Source organism: Thermobia domestica, chromosome 2 (assembly GCF_964235325.1).
Source record: "Thermobia domestica chromosome 2, izTheDome1.hap1.1, whole genome shotgun sequence".
In the NCBI taxonomy this organism is placed as follows: Eukaryota; Metazoa; Arthropoda; class Insecta; order Zygentoma; family Lepismatidae; genus Thermobia; species Thermobia domestica.
In genome coordinates, this window is record NC_137455.1 from 112,575,803 (window position 1) to 112,594,399 (window position 18,597).

Genomic DNA, 18,597 nt, shown 5'->3' on the forward strand with positions numbered 1-18,597 from the left:
AACAAAAACTACAATATGCTAACAACGAATATATAGAGAAGTTTTTACAATATATAGCACAATGGATTAGCAACATTGACACTTCTGATTAAGCATCATAAATATAATAAAAAATAATATTTGACAAACAACTTAAACATAACTCTATACTAATCAAACCTTCAAACTATGATTTCACAACAATTTTGTTAATTAAATCTTTCCTTCATAATAAATATTAAAGGTTGGCAAAACTGTAAAAGTATCCCCACACGTCATAGAATTTGGCAACCTTGTTGTTCTACATGCGAACACGACAGTTGTCTTTTTTTTTTTTTTTTTTTTTTTTAATAGTCTTATACTTAGTCTATAAATTAATTTTAATCAAACTTTATTCAAGCATTTATTGAAGGATTGGATCAGTGATGCCAACGTGAAACATTATAAAATCCCATGTCGAGAAGCAGAGATTTCCATTTTGCTCTTGAATTTTGTACATTATACTAATTACAAAATTTAAAATTTAAAAATAATAAAAGCTATGAAAAATAAATCTATTTTATGTCACACTTTCTTCAATATATAAATCAATTACCGGTAAATTTTAGTCTTCTACATTTATCAAGTAGTTGGTGAATAACAAATTTTCTTAATTGAAAGAGACAGTTGCAAGTGTCGGCAATATATATATATATATATATATATATATATATATATATATATATATATATATATATATATATATATATATATATATATATATATATATATATAGTCAGGATTTATATTTACGTAAGTCCTTTGTATTATAATATAAGGTTACTAGAACTCGATTGCCCCGTCGTTTTGTGTAGAACATTTGTTGTTTCTCATTTTGCGTTTTATTTTTCCCCGTTAATTATATTCTTTGTAAATTTGAAATATACCAAAGCACAATTTACATTTTTCTTTTTAATTTTTGCTTTCTTTGAGAATCACAAGTTACTTCTGTACTAGCATGCATTTTCTGGTAACAAAATTTGACAATTAACACTGATTTTTAAGATTATTTAGGAGTTATTGGCCTACTTTCTGGCGATAGAGAATTTTGTTGCTGTCGATGAAAAATCCCATATTTGCTGCTAATTGCGGCGAAAATTCCGTTTTCCCTTTTCGATAAATTAATGTCAAAAAAATCTCACAAAATGGAATTTTCCCCAAGGATTGGCATCACTGGATTGGATTCTTAAAACTAGGGGGTCTTCAACGCATATCCTACCAGCTAGAGGTGGCCTACAACATGGCTTGTTTTATTTATTTATTTATTTATTTTTGAAAAATCAACTTCTTAACATTAAAACCCTATTAAATAAAAATTAAATGGACAGCCACATCTTACAGTTCTAAAGATCACATTATAGTTTTGCGGTCCTCGAACATAATTAAAATTGTTAATCTGGCTTGCGTAGTTTGGCAGGTTGAAAATCCCTGTTTTAGAAAACCTGTAGTTACTGATGCGAGCCATCAAACGCAGTGACACCCAGACGCGTCATTTAGGAGGTCAAGGATCAATTGCTCACTTTGAGTTATGTACATATATATGTATACTGTATATATTATAGCATATAAAATTTAATTAGTAGTTAGTAATATTGAAAAATAAAACTCCACCCCCAAGCAGAACCTGAAATAACGCTACTGGAGATAGGGGATTTTAGGATTGAGATTTCTGGGCTTTCTGCATCTATGGCCATATAAGCCCATTACGTGTGAGGAATGACATCCCTCGGCAAGTACACTATCCGGGGAAAGGGAAGGAAGGAAGCGGCCTGGGACCTATATGTTAGGTACCACCCCGCCATTTGCGTGGTGTGAATGAGGAAAACTTTATTCAGGATGGCTGGCCTGAAAAAGCTTTCTACACTTTTTCAACCGAGTGCCTCCACCGGAAATCAAACCTGGGACCGCTCGCACCGAAGGCGAGAGCGTTAGCGACTATGCTAAGCGGGGCCACGCTACTGGGGATAATTCGGGGAAAGACGAAAAGAAACGCAAAGGGTAGAAAAGAGCTCTTAGTATTCTTGATCAGTATACTCTTTTTTGGTTATTTGTTTCTAATTTTTGAAGAATACGGGGTAACTTAGATTAAGCCAGTTTTCTACTTGAGTCTACTTTTATAATTTATACACTCTTACGCAACACCAAGATTATAAAGGACAATCCAGTTGGTGCGCCCCGTAGTCCATCATGCAAGATCAACCATTACAGTATATGCTGTTTCTCACCACACTTTTATCTCGCCTTCAATAGAGCAAGATTACAGGATGTAGCCACGAATCTCGGCAGTTTCCTAATTAAATTGTGATTTAATGTGCGTAGGTAAACTCTTTTCTGTTACACTAATAGAGTCTTAAAAAGAATTTAATCATTCTGTCTATGTGGTATGTATGTGTACGGCCTAGTCAGGCACGCACCTAGAAATTTTTGTTGGGAGAGGTACAAGCTTTGGGGGGAAGGGTTCAAGTCACTACGTTTATGTAGTATTGAACGGGTAATATTCCGCCCCCGAAAAGATGATAAGTAATTGTAAAATACTTCCACTTATATTTTCAGGGAAAAATGACAGAACTTGATTATTTTTATAAGAGAAATAGTACAGATAAAATCAATGCCGGATCTAGCCCGGGGCCGGGACCGTAAGCCCCCTCAGTTGTTTGAGTAAGAAAAATAATAATTGAAGTATTATTCATATATTTTTGACAGTTTATAATATACTGATGATATACCTATCATAGTCTGGGTTATGGCTGCCCCCCAGTTTTTACTTTCTAGATCTACCACTGGATGAAGTGTAAGGTCGAACTTTCATACTTCATCAATCATTTCCCTGTTAAACAAGTATATTTTTATTGAGAAAGTGTACAAATGTACGTTTTCGGGGGATCTGGACCCAGTGGAACTTTCCCCCGTAGCTCCTGCGCCTAGTGCTTTCGTGTAGCTTGCCTTTGATACGTTTAGTACAGACTTTGATTCTCGGCGAGATTTATAATTTCCAGTATTAACCTATTATAGTGAGGCAATTGGGATAATAGTAGCAAAATCCGGTATTCCAATGACGGCAATGGGAAATGATATGTTGACATCACTCAACTAGGAGTCGTTTGGTCAGCTATAGCAGTTGTTGCCTATTACTCAGGCCCGAAACCAGCCATAGAGGGTTGGGCGGGGGTCAAGTCATTAAAAATTTTCTTACCAGTATGTAAATTGTGTTTTTTGGGGGGGTATTAATAACAGCATTTTGTATTGAAGTCTGGAGGGGCCACGAAAAGTTTAGGGGGGAAGGCCCCCTAGCCCCCTCTGATTGCGGGCCTGTTGAAATCTATTGTATTGCATATATGTGAATTTATTGTATTCATGAAGACAGACACATTTAGCACACAACAAGCAAAATATATTGACCACCAGTATACGTAATTAAAGATAGAGTTTCCAACCCAAGTGTAGCATTCAATTGGCTTCAGGTATTATGACGTAACACTTAAGTTCATGGACCTTGATGCCTTTCTCCATTGAAAAGAAAATAAGAAAATGAAAAAGCAACAAGATCATCAGTATTAGAATACAACATTTCAGCCCGTTGGAGGGGAAGCTGAAAAAGGCTAGAGAGGGGCGGATGCAGCCAGCTGGAAATTATCCCACCTTCTTCTTTCTTCCGCCCTCCTTAGATTCTGCACTTTCTAAGGTAATACCGCGCCGTCAAATATGGATTACACGCAGTTGTCTGTTTGACAGCGGGCTGTGATCAAGTTGTTTAAGTGTTAAGTGTTATTTATTACGTTCACGACGCCTTTGTAAACAAACAAGATTTTTGGATCACCATGACAATATCGGAGAATGTGGAGAAGAAGGATGGTGGAACCGCTGAAAATGGCCAAAGTGTACCGACTGTTACTTCCTGCCAGAAAAATGAGCTGGTATGTTATGTCAATATATTTAATGCAATTTTGTAAATTTTAGATATAAGTAAATCAATAATAAACTGTCTATCAATTGGAAATAACACTTTTAGAAAAATAATCTTGGAAACTTAAACCAGGTAAACCTGGGAAATTAAAATTAAATGAAATCTTTGTGTTTAACCCTTTAGGCTAGGGAGACGATGATTAAGGGAAGTGGATGATGATGGAATAGTTGGTGGGATGAGAATGCGGAAGGAAACATGAAGTACCCGAGAAAACTCATGTACACGATGTTGTCCACCACAAACTTACTAGGCCGGGGGTCGAACCAAGGATCTCACGCACCAGAATTAAGCGCTCTACCACTGAGCAACCATGGCCCCTAGGTAAACCTGGAGCGGGTGTCGTGATCCTGTAATCCAGATCTCTTGGAGGATAAATAGTGTGATGGGGACGGCCTATACACTGCCACCGGATTGATCTTACATGATGATATGTAACCCTCCAAGTGCAACAAATTCAAATCCCGACCACTATTCGGAACCAACGTCAATACTACGTACTTTCCGTCTTCACAACTTCGACGTCGCCTAAGGATTAAAAAAAAAAACAACAAAAAAACAAAAAAAAAAACGTTGAACCGGCTTAAGTAACTGCCTAGCAGGAAATTGGACAAGAAGAGGAGTAATGTTATATTTAGGGACTTATAATTTACGTCTAGAGATAGAGGAATACAAAAGGCATTCCTTGTATATAGGCATTTTATACTTATTAGTAGGCTATTTTGAGTGTTGGAGTTCAGTGGCCCTTTTCAACACCGAGGCGTCTATGAAAGGAAGGTATGCACGGTTTAAAGTGGAATCAGAACCACCGTGTAATGTATTCAATGCTCTCCTAACGCCAGGAGCGCCGGATTTGGAAAAATGAGTGGAGGTGCTCTGATTCACTGTTCACAACCGTGGCTTATGGGATATGAAATAGACCCCAGGCTCAGTGGGTGTCCTTGTCCCGGGATCATGCCTCGAAATATAAAAATTGACCCTATTGAAAATGCAGTGTTAGGTATATTTGAATGAAAATGAAGTTCATGTGTGTGTGTGTGTGTGTGTGTTTCATAGCGAAACAAATTCTTGAATAAGAGTACGGCGGGGAAGCCAGGGAAGATCTAAGGTTCTAACTCTCTATCTTTGTTCTCATCACACTCTTCTGAATGATAACCTTTGGATTTCCAGATTTTGGAAGGGAAGAAAGCAAATGCAGTTTGTTCAATAGAACAAAATTTAAGCGAATATTTTTGATTATTGATACTTTATACAATGCAGCAAATAAAAAGATTTCTTTTCTTATTTACTTCTCTCCTTTATGTATGGGCACTGAACACCCCTACAAATGTTCTGGTCAATTCGAGAACTGAAACATCCGCGGTGTCGGCGCCCCTGCCCAACGGGAATCGAACCTGAGACTATGCGTACTGTATTAGTGTTGTGCTCTGTGTAAGCAAGTAGTTACCGCGGATACCTTTGGCGCGGTTGATCTCGGGTTCAGTTTCCGGTGAAGTATGTTTTTTAAGCCAAAATCGTCGGCAAGTAGAAAGCTAAATAAGTTTAAATGAAAAGTACCAGAGTCTTGTCTGTAAAGTCACAAATAATGACAATGCAATTGGATGTGCGGACTACCACACTTCATTTAATCAAAAACTCTTCTTACTGGATTACAGTGCCGGACTAACTACGTTGGCTACTTGGCTATCGCCAAGGGCTCGAGACCCGAGGGGGCCCACAGGGATCACGAGACGCAGGACCTGTGCAGGTCTTGGTCGAATTTTCGCGATCTCAAATGCTTTCTTGAGTCTTCCCGCCAAAAAAGTTGCTGAAGCCTAAGTTCGTCTTTCCGAGAGAAGACTTCTCGGGCCCCTTTTGCTCATATCAGTACGGCCCCATGAGCCAATAAATCTTCGTACTTAGTAAAGGTCCCCTCTTTCGTAACGACCCCCGAAGTAACTTCACGATTACGTTTGATTGACTCAGTATTATTGTAACTTTTTTCGCGATGTGTCTTGTACTACATATGTGTTCTATAATTTTGTCACTTATGTTTTGCAACTGATCTGGGGGGCCTTTAAGGACCCGCGCCAAGGGCCCTAAACTTGGCCAGTCCGACACTGCTGAATCATACAGTAGCTTTCGTGAGCTGTAAGCTGCTGGAGTTTACTGAAGTTTAGTAAGAGCAGAAGTGGGAAAAATTTCGAGAAGGAATCTGTAATTCCTTGACTATGATATCAGTTTTGATTATTTTGATATTTAACATCTAAGTACCAAAGTTATACATATGAATTGTGAGGATCTATAGCTTAGTCCAACTACAAGAACTCTGAGCAGAAAATGGCAAAGGATGTTCTGTCCCTTTTGTGTTGGGCTTACGATTCATTTGATCTTATTTCACTTATTTTTGTTGGCAAGTTATTCGCTAGAATGCCAAGGGTATCAAAGTAATTTTACCCATTTATATGTACGAGGCGTATCCGGAAAGTAAGTACTGTTTTGAAAAAATATATATATACTAAAACAGGTTTGTTCAAACCGAATTTATTTTTTTCGACATAGTTTCCACCAATGTTCAAACATTTCTCATAGCGGGTGACCAACTTTTCCGACCTTCTTCAAAGAAACACTAATGTTTTACAATATTTTATGTTTAGTATAAATATCATCGACTAAAGATTCCGATATTTTCTTAATTGATTGAAGTTTAAGGCTGTGTGAGAAAGTATCTACTATTGAAAGTAGGACCTGAACAAGTAGGGTTATCAGACTGAAGTTAGGGATGCGCACGAGACATTTGTGGCTGTCTCGTCTCGAAAATGTGCTGTAAAAGTGATGTCTCGACTCGAAAAATGTATATTTCTCTATTGGAAGAGCCCTGCCTCGACTCGAATTTTGTCAGGAAAATCCTGTCTCGACTCGTCTCGTGCGCATCCCTAACTGAAGTATCCCCATTAGGAATAGAACCCGGAATCGAACTCACAGAAAACGTGTTCGTTAGCCACTTGGTCATTAAAGGTGTTTTATTTTCTTTCTTCTTTCTTGAATGGAAACACATTCTTAAATTATTTCTCTAGAGCGAGATGGAACCTCATAGAAGTGAAAGGGAATGAAATCTTTCAGTTTAACATTCCACGACTATGGCCTTTAGGTTAAGGGAGACGAATGGTTAAGGCAAGTGAATGATTATGGTAGAATTGGTAGAATGAAAATATGGGAGGAAACGGGAGTACCCGAAAAAAAAACCCACGGACACGATGTTGTTCACCACAAATTTACTTGGCCGGGAATCGAACCGGGGACCTCAAGCACCAGTGGTAAGCGGTCTATCAAACCCTATAGAGATTGCATGCTGTACATTGTATTTCCTCCGGACCATACATGAAAAGGAACTCAATATATTTAACCAACTACTTATAACCTTGAGGATAAACCGTGTGCCTGCAGATGAATCTCTTTTGCTACAATTCTCGTTTGACTGAATGTGTTATTTTGCTCTGAAATCTATGGGGAAAAAATCTATAGTTATAGTTTTGAAATAAACAAAACAGCTTACATAATTTTAGTACTTAGACTGATACGTACAATTGCAAATACACAAGAAACTTGCTTTGGTTATAAAAACATTACTATCGGTTTTGAGTGTTACAAGACACCATATCATTAACATTTTGTTTGAAAATTTCCACTTTCACAGCTTATCATCAGAAGTTTTGTTCTCCGGAAATATACTCAAAGGAAAGAAATGTTAGATTTAAAGACTGTGCTCAGTTGGAAATGTCAAGCTTTGTTATCATAAATATAATTTACCTTTACTTTAGAAATATTAAAAGTATGTCATTGCTGATAATGCCTTAGAATTGACTGATGACTTGTTTGCTTGTAACGACTATTGTTGTTGTTGTTAATTAATTTACTTTAGTAGCAGAATACCTGTAAAATCATTTTACATTGAAGACAATATATTGCGAGAATAAGATTTAGAAGCAACTCAACAGATGAGATATAGTTTTTCGAGGGGGCATGATGGCTCAGTGGTAGAGCGCTTACCTCTGGTGTGTGGGTGCTTGGTTCGATCTCCGGCCAAGTAAGTTTGTGGTGGACAACATAGTGTCCGTGGGTTTTCCGCATTTCCTCCCACATCCTCATTCCGCCAATTCTTGCATCATCATTTGCTTGCCTTAATCATTCGTCTCCCTTCGGGCATAACCATGGGACGTTAAACTGAATGATTTCATTTAATTTCATATATATAATTTTTGATTTAACCCTTTTGTGCCTGACTTTGTAGACTTTTCGTTGACTGTGTGTATGAGTTCGAGTTTTTGTACTTTGCATCCTCAAATCTGTCTTCAGCATTGGGGTGGGGGAGGGATGGGTAAGCCAGTTCGCATAATTTTTTAAAGCGATGTTCAAGATATTTTGAAGTTGAAAAACAATGTTGTAAAGGATCAGGGGAGTAGAGTTGTCATCAACATTGGGAGGCGAGCAGATTGAGGCTTATTGTGGGGGAGGGGAATCAATTTCGGATTATTGGGTGGACAGTCCCTCCAGTTCCAAGATTGGGAGACATGTCCCCCTCTTTCCCTGGGATTTGCGCCAGTGCCTACTGCTAATTGTGGGCTCCGAACCAACCGGAGCTTGAATACGGTGTAGTTGGCGAGTGCACAAACATAATGCAATATCATCCCTCACTGTATGAACCGTACCCCACAACACTATCTTGCCTCCAAAAGAACAGAATTATGTGACACACGCCATCTGCCTCTGCTGTCTATGTTTATGGTATACCCTAATCTCTCTGAAAATATGCAGGAAACTTTGAAACAAGAGTTATTCATAAGTATTGTAATATTCTGGCATACAATATACCTGTATTCAGATTTTTTTTCCTTGAAGATCCAACGAAGAAACATGTGCTTTAACAGTAAACTTTTCTGGGACCGTCGTCCCAGCTACCTAGATAATACAGTTTGAGCTTTCTTCAACATTACTTTAAAGCAAGAATAAGAATCATAACTAATGAATTTCCTCGTGATCAAATGGGGTAACGTTCGCGCCTTCTGTGTGCAAGACCTAGACTCGATTCCTGGTGGAAGCTTATGTCTCTCGGATTCCATGTTCAGCTATAGATACATGTTTCAATCATCCTCACTGCTGAAAGAGAAAGTTAAACCGAAAACAAACCAAATCAAGAAACAGAGAGATAAAGATGGACCCTTTCTTCCAGAGATAATTATTTGCTTTTGCGAAAGTATATGAACAAATATTATATAAACGGATTATTGATCGTGTTAAACCAACAATTTCAACCTATTAACATGGCTTTGTTACCAGCAAATCAATAACAACTAATCTAGCGATAGTCACTGACTTTATAGCTAACTCGTTAGATGAAGGATGCCAAGTTGACGTAATATATATTGACTTTGAGAAGGCTTTTGACAGAGTAAGTCATAAAATACTGTTAAACAAATTAAATCGTTATATTTTTTCTTCAGCCCTCACCATTTTTTTTTTTTTTTTTATCATATCTAAGTGAACGTAAGCACACAGTTGTCTATGAAGAATCTAAATCAGACGAGTATTTCGCTTTATCAGGAGTTCCTCAATGCTTCAAACTAAGCCCTTTACTATTTCAATTATTTATTAGCGATCTTCCAGATCATATACCTAACAGTGAAAAATTATTGTTAGCTGATGATCTCAAAATTTACGGCAAGATAAAAATTATGCATGATTGTCTTGATTTACAACAGGACTTAGAGAGTATTGAGAACTGGTGTTCAGTAAATAAACTTGAGAGTAAACATACACAAATGTAACGTATTATCATTCAGCAGAAACAAACATACTCTTAAATATGGTTATGAGCTTAGTAATATTTCTATAAGTAGATCTAATACAGTTAAAGATCTAAGTGTTACGTTTGACCCTAAATTAACGTTCATTAAACACGTCGAAAATGTTACTGATGATGCGTTTAAATCATTAGGATTCATAATTAGAAGTGGTAAGGACTTCAGAAATATTGCAACACTCTTGAAAATGTATTATTCATATGTACGCACCAAGTTGGAATATGCTGTTGTACTTTGGAACATTATATCTTCCTTATAATTCCATGTTCGTTCAGTTAGAACTAGAACTAATAACAAAGGTCTCTTTTATTGCAAAAAGGCTAGGACCAACATAGTGCTGAAGTCACCAATCTGGAGATTATGTTCTTTCTATAACAAATTATGTCAAAAACATGATGAAATTGATATATGTACAATGTCTTGTAAAGCACTAAAAAACAAACAAAAAAAAACCTGTTGTAAAAATGAATTATAATATTTCAACACTTTAATTGGGTATATACTTGTTGTGTTGATAAATAAATAAATAATGAGAAAAATAGTAAATATTCCAATTTTATATGATGCTATTTGTACTTTGTATGCTTCACTGTTTGCATGTGCGTTTGAATATGATGTATGTGCGTGTATGTATATATCAAGTAGTCAACATAGTCTCGCGTGCTGACCGTTTTATTACACTCCCCTGGGTAGTATTTTGTTTCATATCATCCTCATCATTGTCACCATCACCGATACAAGAATTCAACCGTTTCCACTAGCGTGCGCAGGACATTGGAAATGTGGGTGCTAGATCTAAAGTACCACCATATGGAATGTCGTCCTCCCCTCTTTCCCCTAAGAAAAGATAGCGTCATTGCACCTGACGCTGCGTCCGCGACGCACGGCACACATACAGACGGGAAATAATTTACACGTAATCTCTTCTCAGTTTGTAATAATTTTACATAAAAAAGTTTATCTAATGGGGGGTGCCAAGGCACCCATGGCACCCACGTTGCGCACGCCTATGACCGTTTCTTGTATGTCAATTATTGCAAATTGAGAATTTGTCACGGTCCTCAGGTAACTTCTTCGTTTTGACCTAGCAAGCTTCTATTTTTATACCATCCATCAATTGTAACCTATCTTGTCCCTCCCTGTTATTTCTTCCACCGTAGTTTTAAAATGTTCCTTGAATACAACACTTCATTTTCAGTCAAGGCTCCAACCACTTTCTTTTCCTCTTTTAAGTTGCATCTACAATTGTTCTATTTTCTCTACTATTTCTAACACTTGATTTGTTTTCAGTTTGCCCCAGGTAGTTTTTATAATTCTTCTCAATACCCACATCTTGAAAAGCAGAAAGCACTTTATTTTTTACTCCTTACCAACCCACTTCTGATAATTTACTTTTAAAAAAGATGTTTTTATAATTGTCTAATAATTGATTTTGTTTGTTTTGGGGAAAGTTCCAATATTCATCTGTTGAATTTGAGTAAATTATTATGAATAATAATAGTTTTTTTGCCTTTAAGTGTTTACATTTTGAAATGTAATACTTTCTTGTTTAACTATTGTATAATCCATTCTGACACTTGTAAGAGCCCTTAAAGTAATCAGAAAATCGTTAGTGATCGCGGAAGCCGTTCACCATTTGCTGTAGCTAAATGATCATCAAGTGATTTCATTATAACATTTTCATTAAGCACAAAGCAGGTTAAGTGTTTTCGTCGTTTAAACAAGACACATAATAACAGTGAAAGAGGACTCAAAAGCATATTCATTTCCTTATTTCATCATCGTAATCTATTAAGTTTGTGTAAATGTAATGTCCGCTCAAAGTGGTTCATTTCTAAAGCATCAAAAATGAAAACTGCAATACCTGTTAAGCAAGATAGTCACAATCTGCAACCACACACACTTTTAGCATTTCTCAGTCAATAATTGCATTTCTTAGCGATAAAAGTCTGGAGTTTGCGATGTGAAGAGCTCTTCAACCTGGGGTTACCAACCGAAAGTATTTTACTGGACAGTTCGGTTTTGACCTTCTTGTCCGGTGACCGGTACAACCTGAAAACCGGACATTAAATATCTGGTATTTTTTTTCTTACTAATTCTATTCTCTGTTCTATCAGATTATTTTGGAATTACGAAAGGAATCGTTTGCCGATGAACATGGTTAAAGCAGAACTTATAATTCGCTTTGATATCTACCTGCCGCGCGCGAAATTTGCTGAAGACGTCAATAGAAGTAGCTACATTTTCAAGAGTGTAGCCAGCACTGCTTCATCCTTAGCTACATCCTCCAAGTAAATAACGAATTCAGATCCAGTAAAAATATGTAGGCATTATGAGACATTACCAGCCCCAGCGAAGTTAGTAAGATTTATTTTTCAAGTATATTTTGTGGGTGCCATAATTATATTACTAACTATATTTGATTTTCTGTTTTAAATAACTACGATGCATTATTGGTGGTAGACTACAAAAGATACATGTGCCGACTCAACCAAAACTGGAATAAGTAATTTTAATAAATGCTTCAAAAGTAACTAAATTTATTTAAATTCGAACTTCGAATCGCTAAGTTTTATGTGAAGTAACCACTTTGTGGTTGTTCACATATTTGACGAGCGATGATGTCACAAGTCTTAAGAGTATGCGTACTCCAGGAGGGTGTCCGGTATTTCCATTTTCAAAAGTTGGTAACCCTACCTCAACCTCATGTTGCAAAGCCCGATCATCAGGGAGGATCTTTCTTCTCAAGAGGTAATCGAGATTTCGGGAGAGGTGGTTGCCAATGGGAGATATATTGGGGGAATACGGTGGGTGAAGAAAGGTTTTATACGGTAACTCATAGGGAGTATGCACTGCTTTTTGCGGAACATGTGGGCTACCAATGTCGTTCACCGTAAGGACACCATGTCGGTTGACTATTACTGGATGCTTGCGGACAATTTGTGGTGTATTTCACAGAATCAATGGTAAAGATCTGCATTGATGGTTTTAACCACATTTTAGAAAGATACCATGGTGGATGAATCACTGTGGGTAGAGAGGTGGTTTAGGAAAGGAAAGTCGTTCTGGATGTTGGTCACGGTCCAACCTCTGTCCTGATCATTTATAATTATCATAGCAGATTCATTTTTTTTTTTCATACGAACTGACAATTCGATGGAGGAAAGTTTCCTGATTATTCCTTACATCCAGAGAACTACACACATCCAGACGGTGATTCCTTTTTGTTGATGACAACTCATGTAGTACCCACCAATTACACGAAGACACCAAACGACAATAGTATCATGTATGCCTAACTCGTCTGCAATGGCACGAATACTTTTCCAAGGGTCCGCCTCCACAGTGTTTCCAAGTCCATCCCACCATGACGTTGTTCGCAGCACAGGGGGCTAATTTTGCAGTGATATGTTACTGAAACGAAATGTGATAAACTAATGTAAAATGAGCGTTCGTGGCCCAAATGTACTTTTAATAAAGTATTTTTAATATATATATGTAGCGGCTTGCTGTGCGGAATATCCTAGTTTGAATCCGTAAAGAAAAGTCACCCGCAATTTATGTTCTCTACAACCGTGTTTAAGAACAAGCTGCTCCTGATTGTCTGGGTAATTCAGCCTGTTTGCTGGACGAGGACGTGTACTTAGCTTTGACTTTAGACATGTGAGCTTAGTCCGTCCCTGTGTTGAGTTGATGATATGAGTTTCCCACCATCTCACCAAAGTGTTCATTTCATTAGCACCAGCGTAGTAATATCTGCAAACAGTGAACCATATTGCCTGTGATGTATACAACCTAAACATCGTTAAACGTTACCTACCGTTCATCCCGTACAATGAATGCTCTTCTCCTAGTATTCATACTCTCCAAACATCGTTCCAAACACTTAACAAAAACAAACAACCAGACTTATTAGCGATCTTCTTTGGGAGCAAAAGAGAGACGAAACTTGTGAGTAAACTTTAAGGTGGCCACGTTAACACAAAATTTGAAACGTAATTTCGCGAGCCTTGGCGGTGCTGTAAACAATATATTCAGGTCACAACTTACACAGACTTGAATTTGAGAGTAGACTATGTGAAAAAACGTTTAACTTCCCTCAACGTTTTGGTTCACATTGCACTTAGTGTAACACAATTTTTCGACCTTTTGTCAAATTCGAATATAGGGATACCTCTGTACATACAGCTACATAAAAAATGAAACACATATTTTAAAGTCAGGAACAATTCTTCATGACAACTGTTGATGTAAACCCAAAATACAAATAAATATCATCATACTGACGGTATTTATAATGATAAGTGTAATTTTAGTGAACTTCCCAATTACTTCATGGCGTCCCTGTAAGCACACAGTTTGCGATACCCTACTGCTATGTGTTTTAAAACACGCCAAGTAGATGATCTATTAAAATACATTATACAATGTTTTCATTTTATTACATGCTTTTTTAAAACTTACAATGGTTCAACCGTATCTTTCGAATCTTGCAACCTTAATTTAACTCGTTTTCCAACGTCATACAATGATGACATTTTGTACAGTAATTCGGATGACAATACAATATTCCATTCCTGCTTTTATATATTTTTACATTTTTTGAAGTATATACGTGTTGGGTACAAATATATTATTTCTTCTTACTGGATACCATGTGGAAATCGTTTGGTGGCCAGATCTTCATGACACACTATATAACCAAAATCTTTATGAGATATCCGTAAGAGGAGTCTAACAGAATGCTCTCCAGAATGAGGGTTACACTAGTGTGTTATAGGGTCTGCTGCTACTGAACACTTATTGTGAGCTACCAGAATTTTTTGTTTTTGCTACAGTAGTAGCACGTGGCGAGCTAACTATTGTTCTACAAAAGGAATAGCTTGTACTTTTGATCAATACAAGGAATATTCTATAACTCCTTCCAACGAGCAATTGCTAATACTCGTATATTTCAATCTGATTACTGGGCCGCAATACAATAATGTTATATAGTTATGTCCTTAAACCAGGGGTCTAATTTCGCTATCCAATCCATGTATACGAACTTTTTATTTCACGTCAATCGTTTATAAATATACAGGTTATTCGTAGAAGAACAGCGGGTTTTACAAGTGAATAGAACAGCTGTATAATAAGAGACGTCTGTAGCTGAGCTGGCACCATTAGGAAAAGTACTGTTCAAGTTTGATCTACATTAATAACATTTACTGCACTTTCTCTTTAATATGCGAGTGCCTCTCAGTCATGTTGTTCCACCGCGCTAGATTAGTCGTGCTACAGATCACAATTTAAACCTTCTTTCGTGACTATTCCATTCGACAGATCTGCCTCATAAGGCTTCTTTTTTTGGAGGTGTTGAACACATAGATTGTCCCACACTATTACTTAGTTCCTTTAGATCCTTCATGGCCAGACATCACGTGTGCATTTTAGACTATATCATTAGACATGCTTCATTAGATATGGCAGCAATTTGTTTGCCATGAAGACGTGCGCCACATTACCAAACGTAAACACATTGAGAGATATGATAAATGAGATATACACTTAAGCAAGCGATAGTAAAATTACTCTTTCCGAAAACTTTTCTCATTAATATCTCTGTATATGAAATAACATAATACTTAATCCAACATGAAAATACAAAGAGAAAAATTATTGAAAAAAAAAAAAATATATATATATATAATTTCTGTTTACATAACACGTGACGTCAATTATCGTAAATTGTTTTTCTGTTATGCAGATAGTAGCTGACAACGACCTGTTGTCAAAAGAATTGCAATAAGTTCTGTATCTAAGAAGGTTGTTTCCTATGTTTTGTTTCTTTAGTTATGTAATGAGAAGACCTTGTAAAGTTGAAAGAACTGTTCTCCCCACAGATACAACATTAATGAGCTTGAAAGTTCACTATTAATAGCTCTTAGTTCCAATGGTCTATGATGGATGATCACACACACGCATAACATAATACAGCGTTTAAATATAAGTACTGTCCTGCACAGAATTATTTTATAGTTTCTTCTTCGCTAGAATAGACAACTGGAAAAGATACTGAGAGAAGTGAGTCTACAAGTCTTTCTGGAGAAAAATACCTTCCGAGTCTTCGTTATCCTGATACTATAACATGCTAATAAGAGAAACGATAAGTCAATGGAAATGACATTACATCTGGATATTTTTGCCTTTGAACACAGACAGAGGGAAATATTAAATTCATTTCAAAGTTGTCAAAAAGACTCCTTGCACAAATTGATCTGACCAAAAATTACTGTAAATCCTAGTATTAATCGTAAAGACATTTCCAACCCTCTTATCACGGGATTTTCAACGAAGAATACTCTAATTTTCCAACTTTCTAAAATAAATGTTCCAAATTTCGTTAATATTACCTTAAAACAATAATGTGTACCTTAAATGAAATGAAATCTTTCAGTTTAACGGCCTACGGTTATAACCTTTAGGCTAAGGGAGACGATGAGTAAGACAAGTGAATGATAATGGAAGAATTGGTGGAATGAGAAAGTGGGAGGAAACGGGAGTACCCCGAGAAAACCTCCGGACACCAAACCAGTACAAACTTGCTTGGCAGGGAATTGATCTAGAGACCCCAGTCACCAGAGGTAAGAGCTCTACCACTGAGCCACCGTACACCCCCACAATGTGTACGAGTAATGCGTTGGAGAAATAGTAGTTCTCACTGTACTGTGAATCAAGAATGTCGCTACTATTCAATGATTCTTCATTGAAGGTCAAATATGTTGCATTCTTTTGATTTATTATTCTCGTAAGTAATCCATATGCAAAAAATATAACAATAAATAAATAAGATGCTTGATTCAAGAAAGCGAACAGAGCTTCAAGGTAAACGTTTATCCTGCAATTAATCCTCCTTTAGTATGGTGCATTGTGAAGGCATATAGACGGTACAGTTTTGTCGGATATGACCCAGTGCTATTTCAGATGAACAAAGTCGAAAACAATAACACTTTTAAGAACATATACAGTATATTTTCAGTAATTTATTATATATATATATATATATATATATATATATATATATATATATATATATATATATATATATATATATATATATATATATATATATATATATATATATATATACATAATAAACTCTACTTTCTTCAAACCGAAAAAAAACTATACTGAGAGATTAGGGAAAAAAGAATAAATATGTGCCTAAAGAGAAGTAAGTAATGGATGTTTTTGGGTCGGATTCGATCCGGACCATACTACTTAAAGGTTAGTTTTTACCTGTGATTATATAAGCTCTTTTCTGTCGATAGCATTGTAAAACGAGTTTTCTAATCTTTGTAAAGAAAAGATCTTTAAAAAAAACTGTATCTCTGTGATTCTTTAGTAAGATTCGTTTTTTTTTTTTTTTTTTTTTTTGAGAATTACTGGTTGATGTTACTTTTCTAGTAAAATTTCTAAGCAAGGTCTATTTATTAGTCAACATACTTACACACACAGAGACGCACACACACATATACTAGTATACACTGCTTTTTTATTTAGACCTAAGAGTGTCGCTATGCTTGTGTTCACATTCTAATAAAGGAAACTTTTTAATGCCTATATTTTACATTATGGAATGTGTTAGATGGAATAGAAGTATCTCTAAATCGAGATATGAATTGATTTTACATTAGGAGCATAATTTGTATTCTTATATTTTTCCTATTTTCATAATTTTAATTTTAATTAGTAAGTCGGTAATTTTCTTAAAATGAGAATTTTCACAGGAAGATTGTACCTGTCTAGTGCCATTTAAAATCATATTTTAAGATACAATCAATTATCGTAGGCTATATCCATAGTCGATTAGATTATCTCTTAAGAGAGTGGTGGTGGTTTGTAGTCATTGAACGCTTGAAATAGGAGCGACTTCGAGAAATCATTGTGGAGAGAGGGGAGAAATTAAAGATTTTCGTGAAATGCAAATGTGTGTCGTTTGGGGGTAAGATAAAGCAATTTGGCTAAATTTTGACTTCACATAAATTCGTTTATGGGAAATATTAGAACCTTATGGAAAGTTAAACATGTTCCATAAACGTACCCATCTTAATTTAGCATCTTAAATGCGATACCTGACACTTGATTACAATGTGCATTAGTGTAAAGGTTACATTTAAGTATCTACTGCAATGTGCAATTTTGAATATAGCCTATGGTTATTACTATTATATATGTTTTAGCTTTCAAGATTAGTTGTTCACTTATGTACTACTTCATAGAAAAAACTTTCTACTTACGTAAAACATCTCTTAAAAACAGTCTTCTGATATTTATATTGGTATAGCAGAGATTAGAAACGCTACCTATATTATATGGTTTGAAACGACAAATCATTATATGGTCAGCCATAATGTAAAGGTCACATAAATGTAATCATCATTATTTTTTAATACATTCTTCTGTGGACATTTTATTTCCAATAAGTATAGGCTGGAAAATATATATCATATTGCTTAAATCATTAAGTGTCATTTTCTACAGTTGTCCTCAGTCTTAAGTAGATTTTGTATTCTACATAGTCTTCATCATTAACTGTACATATGTTGACCCTGACAGAAGGAAACTTAGTTGGCTAAAGATTTGTTTAATACCTCATACTTTCACATTCTGACAAAACTAAATCCGACTCTTTAATTATATAACAAAATTGATATTCTCTATATAACAATTAACAAGGGCATATCCCTAGTTAAAACATCGAAGTTCAGCTAAGGTATAGTGTTTCTGATAGAT

The 18,597-nt window shown here is 36.0% G+C and overlaps 1 protein-coding gene across 1 annotated transcript in view; it reads left to right on the forward strand.

Annotated features, from left to right (window-relative positions):
• The first annotated feature begins 3,629 nt into the window (after positions 1-3,629).
• CarT (Carcinine transporter) overlaps positions 3,630-18,597 on the forward strand; it is a 370,341-nt gene continuing 355,373 nt past the window's right edge. The window contains exon 1 of the mRNA XM_081745089.1: positions 3,630-3,932. Within this exon, the coding sequence (XP_081601215.1) occupies positions 3,837-3,932 (96 nt within the window). The 5' untranslated portion in view covers positions 3,630-3,836. The remainder of the gene's footprint in view (positions 3,933-18,597) is intronic.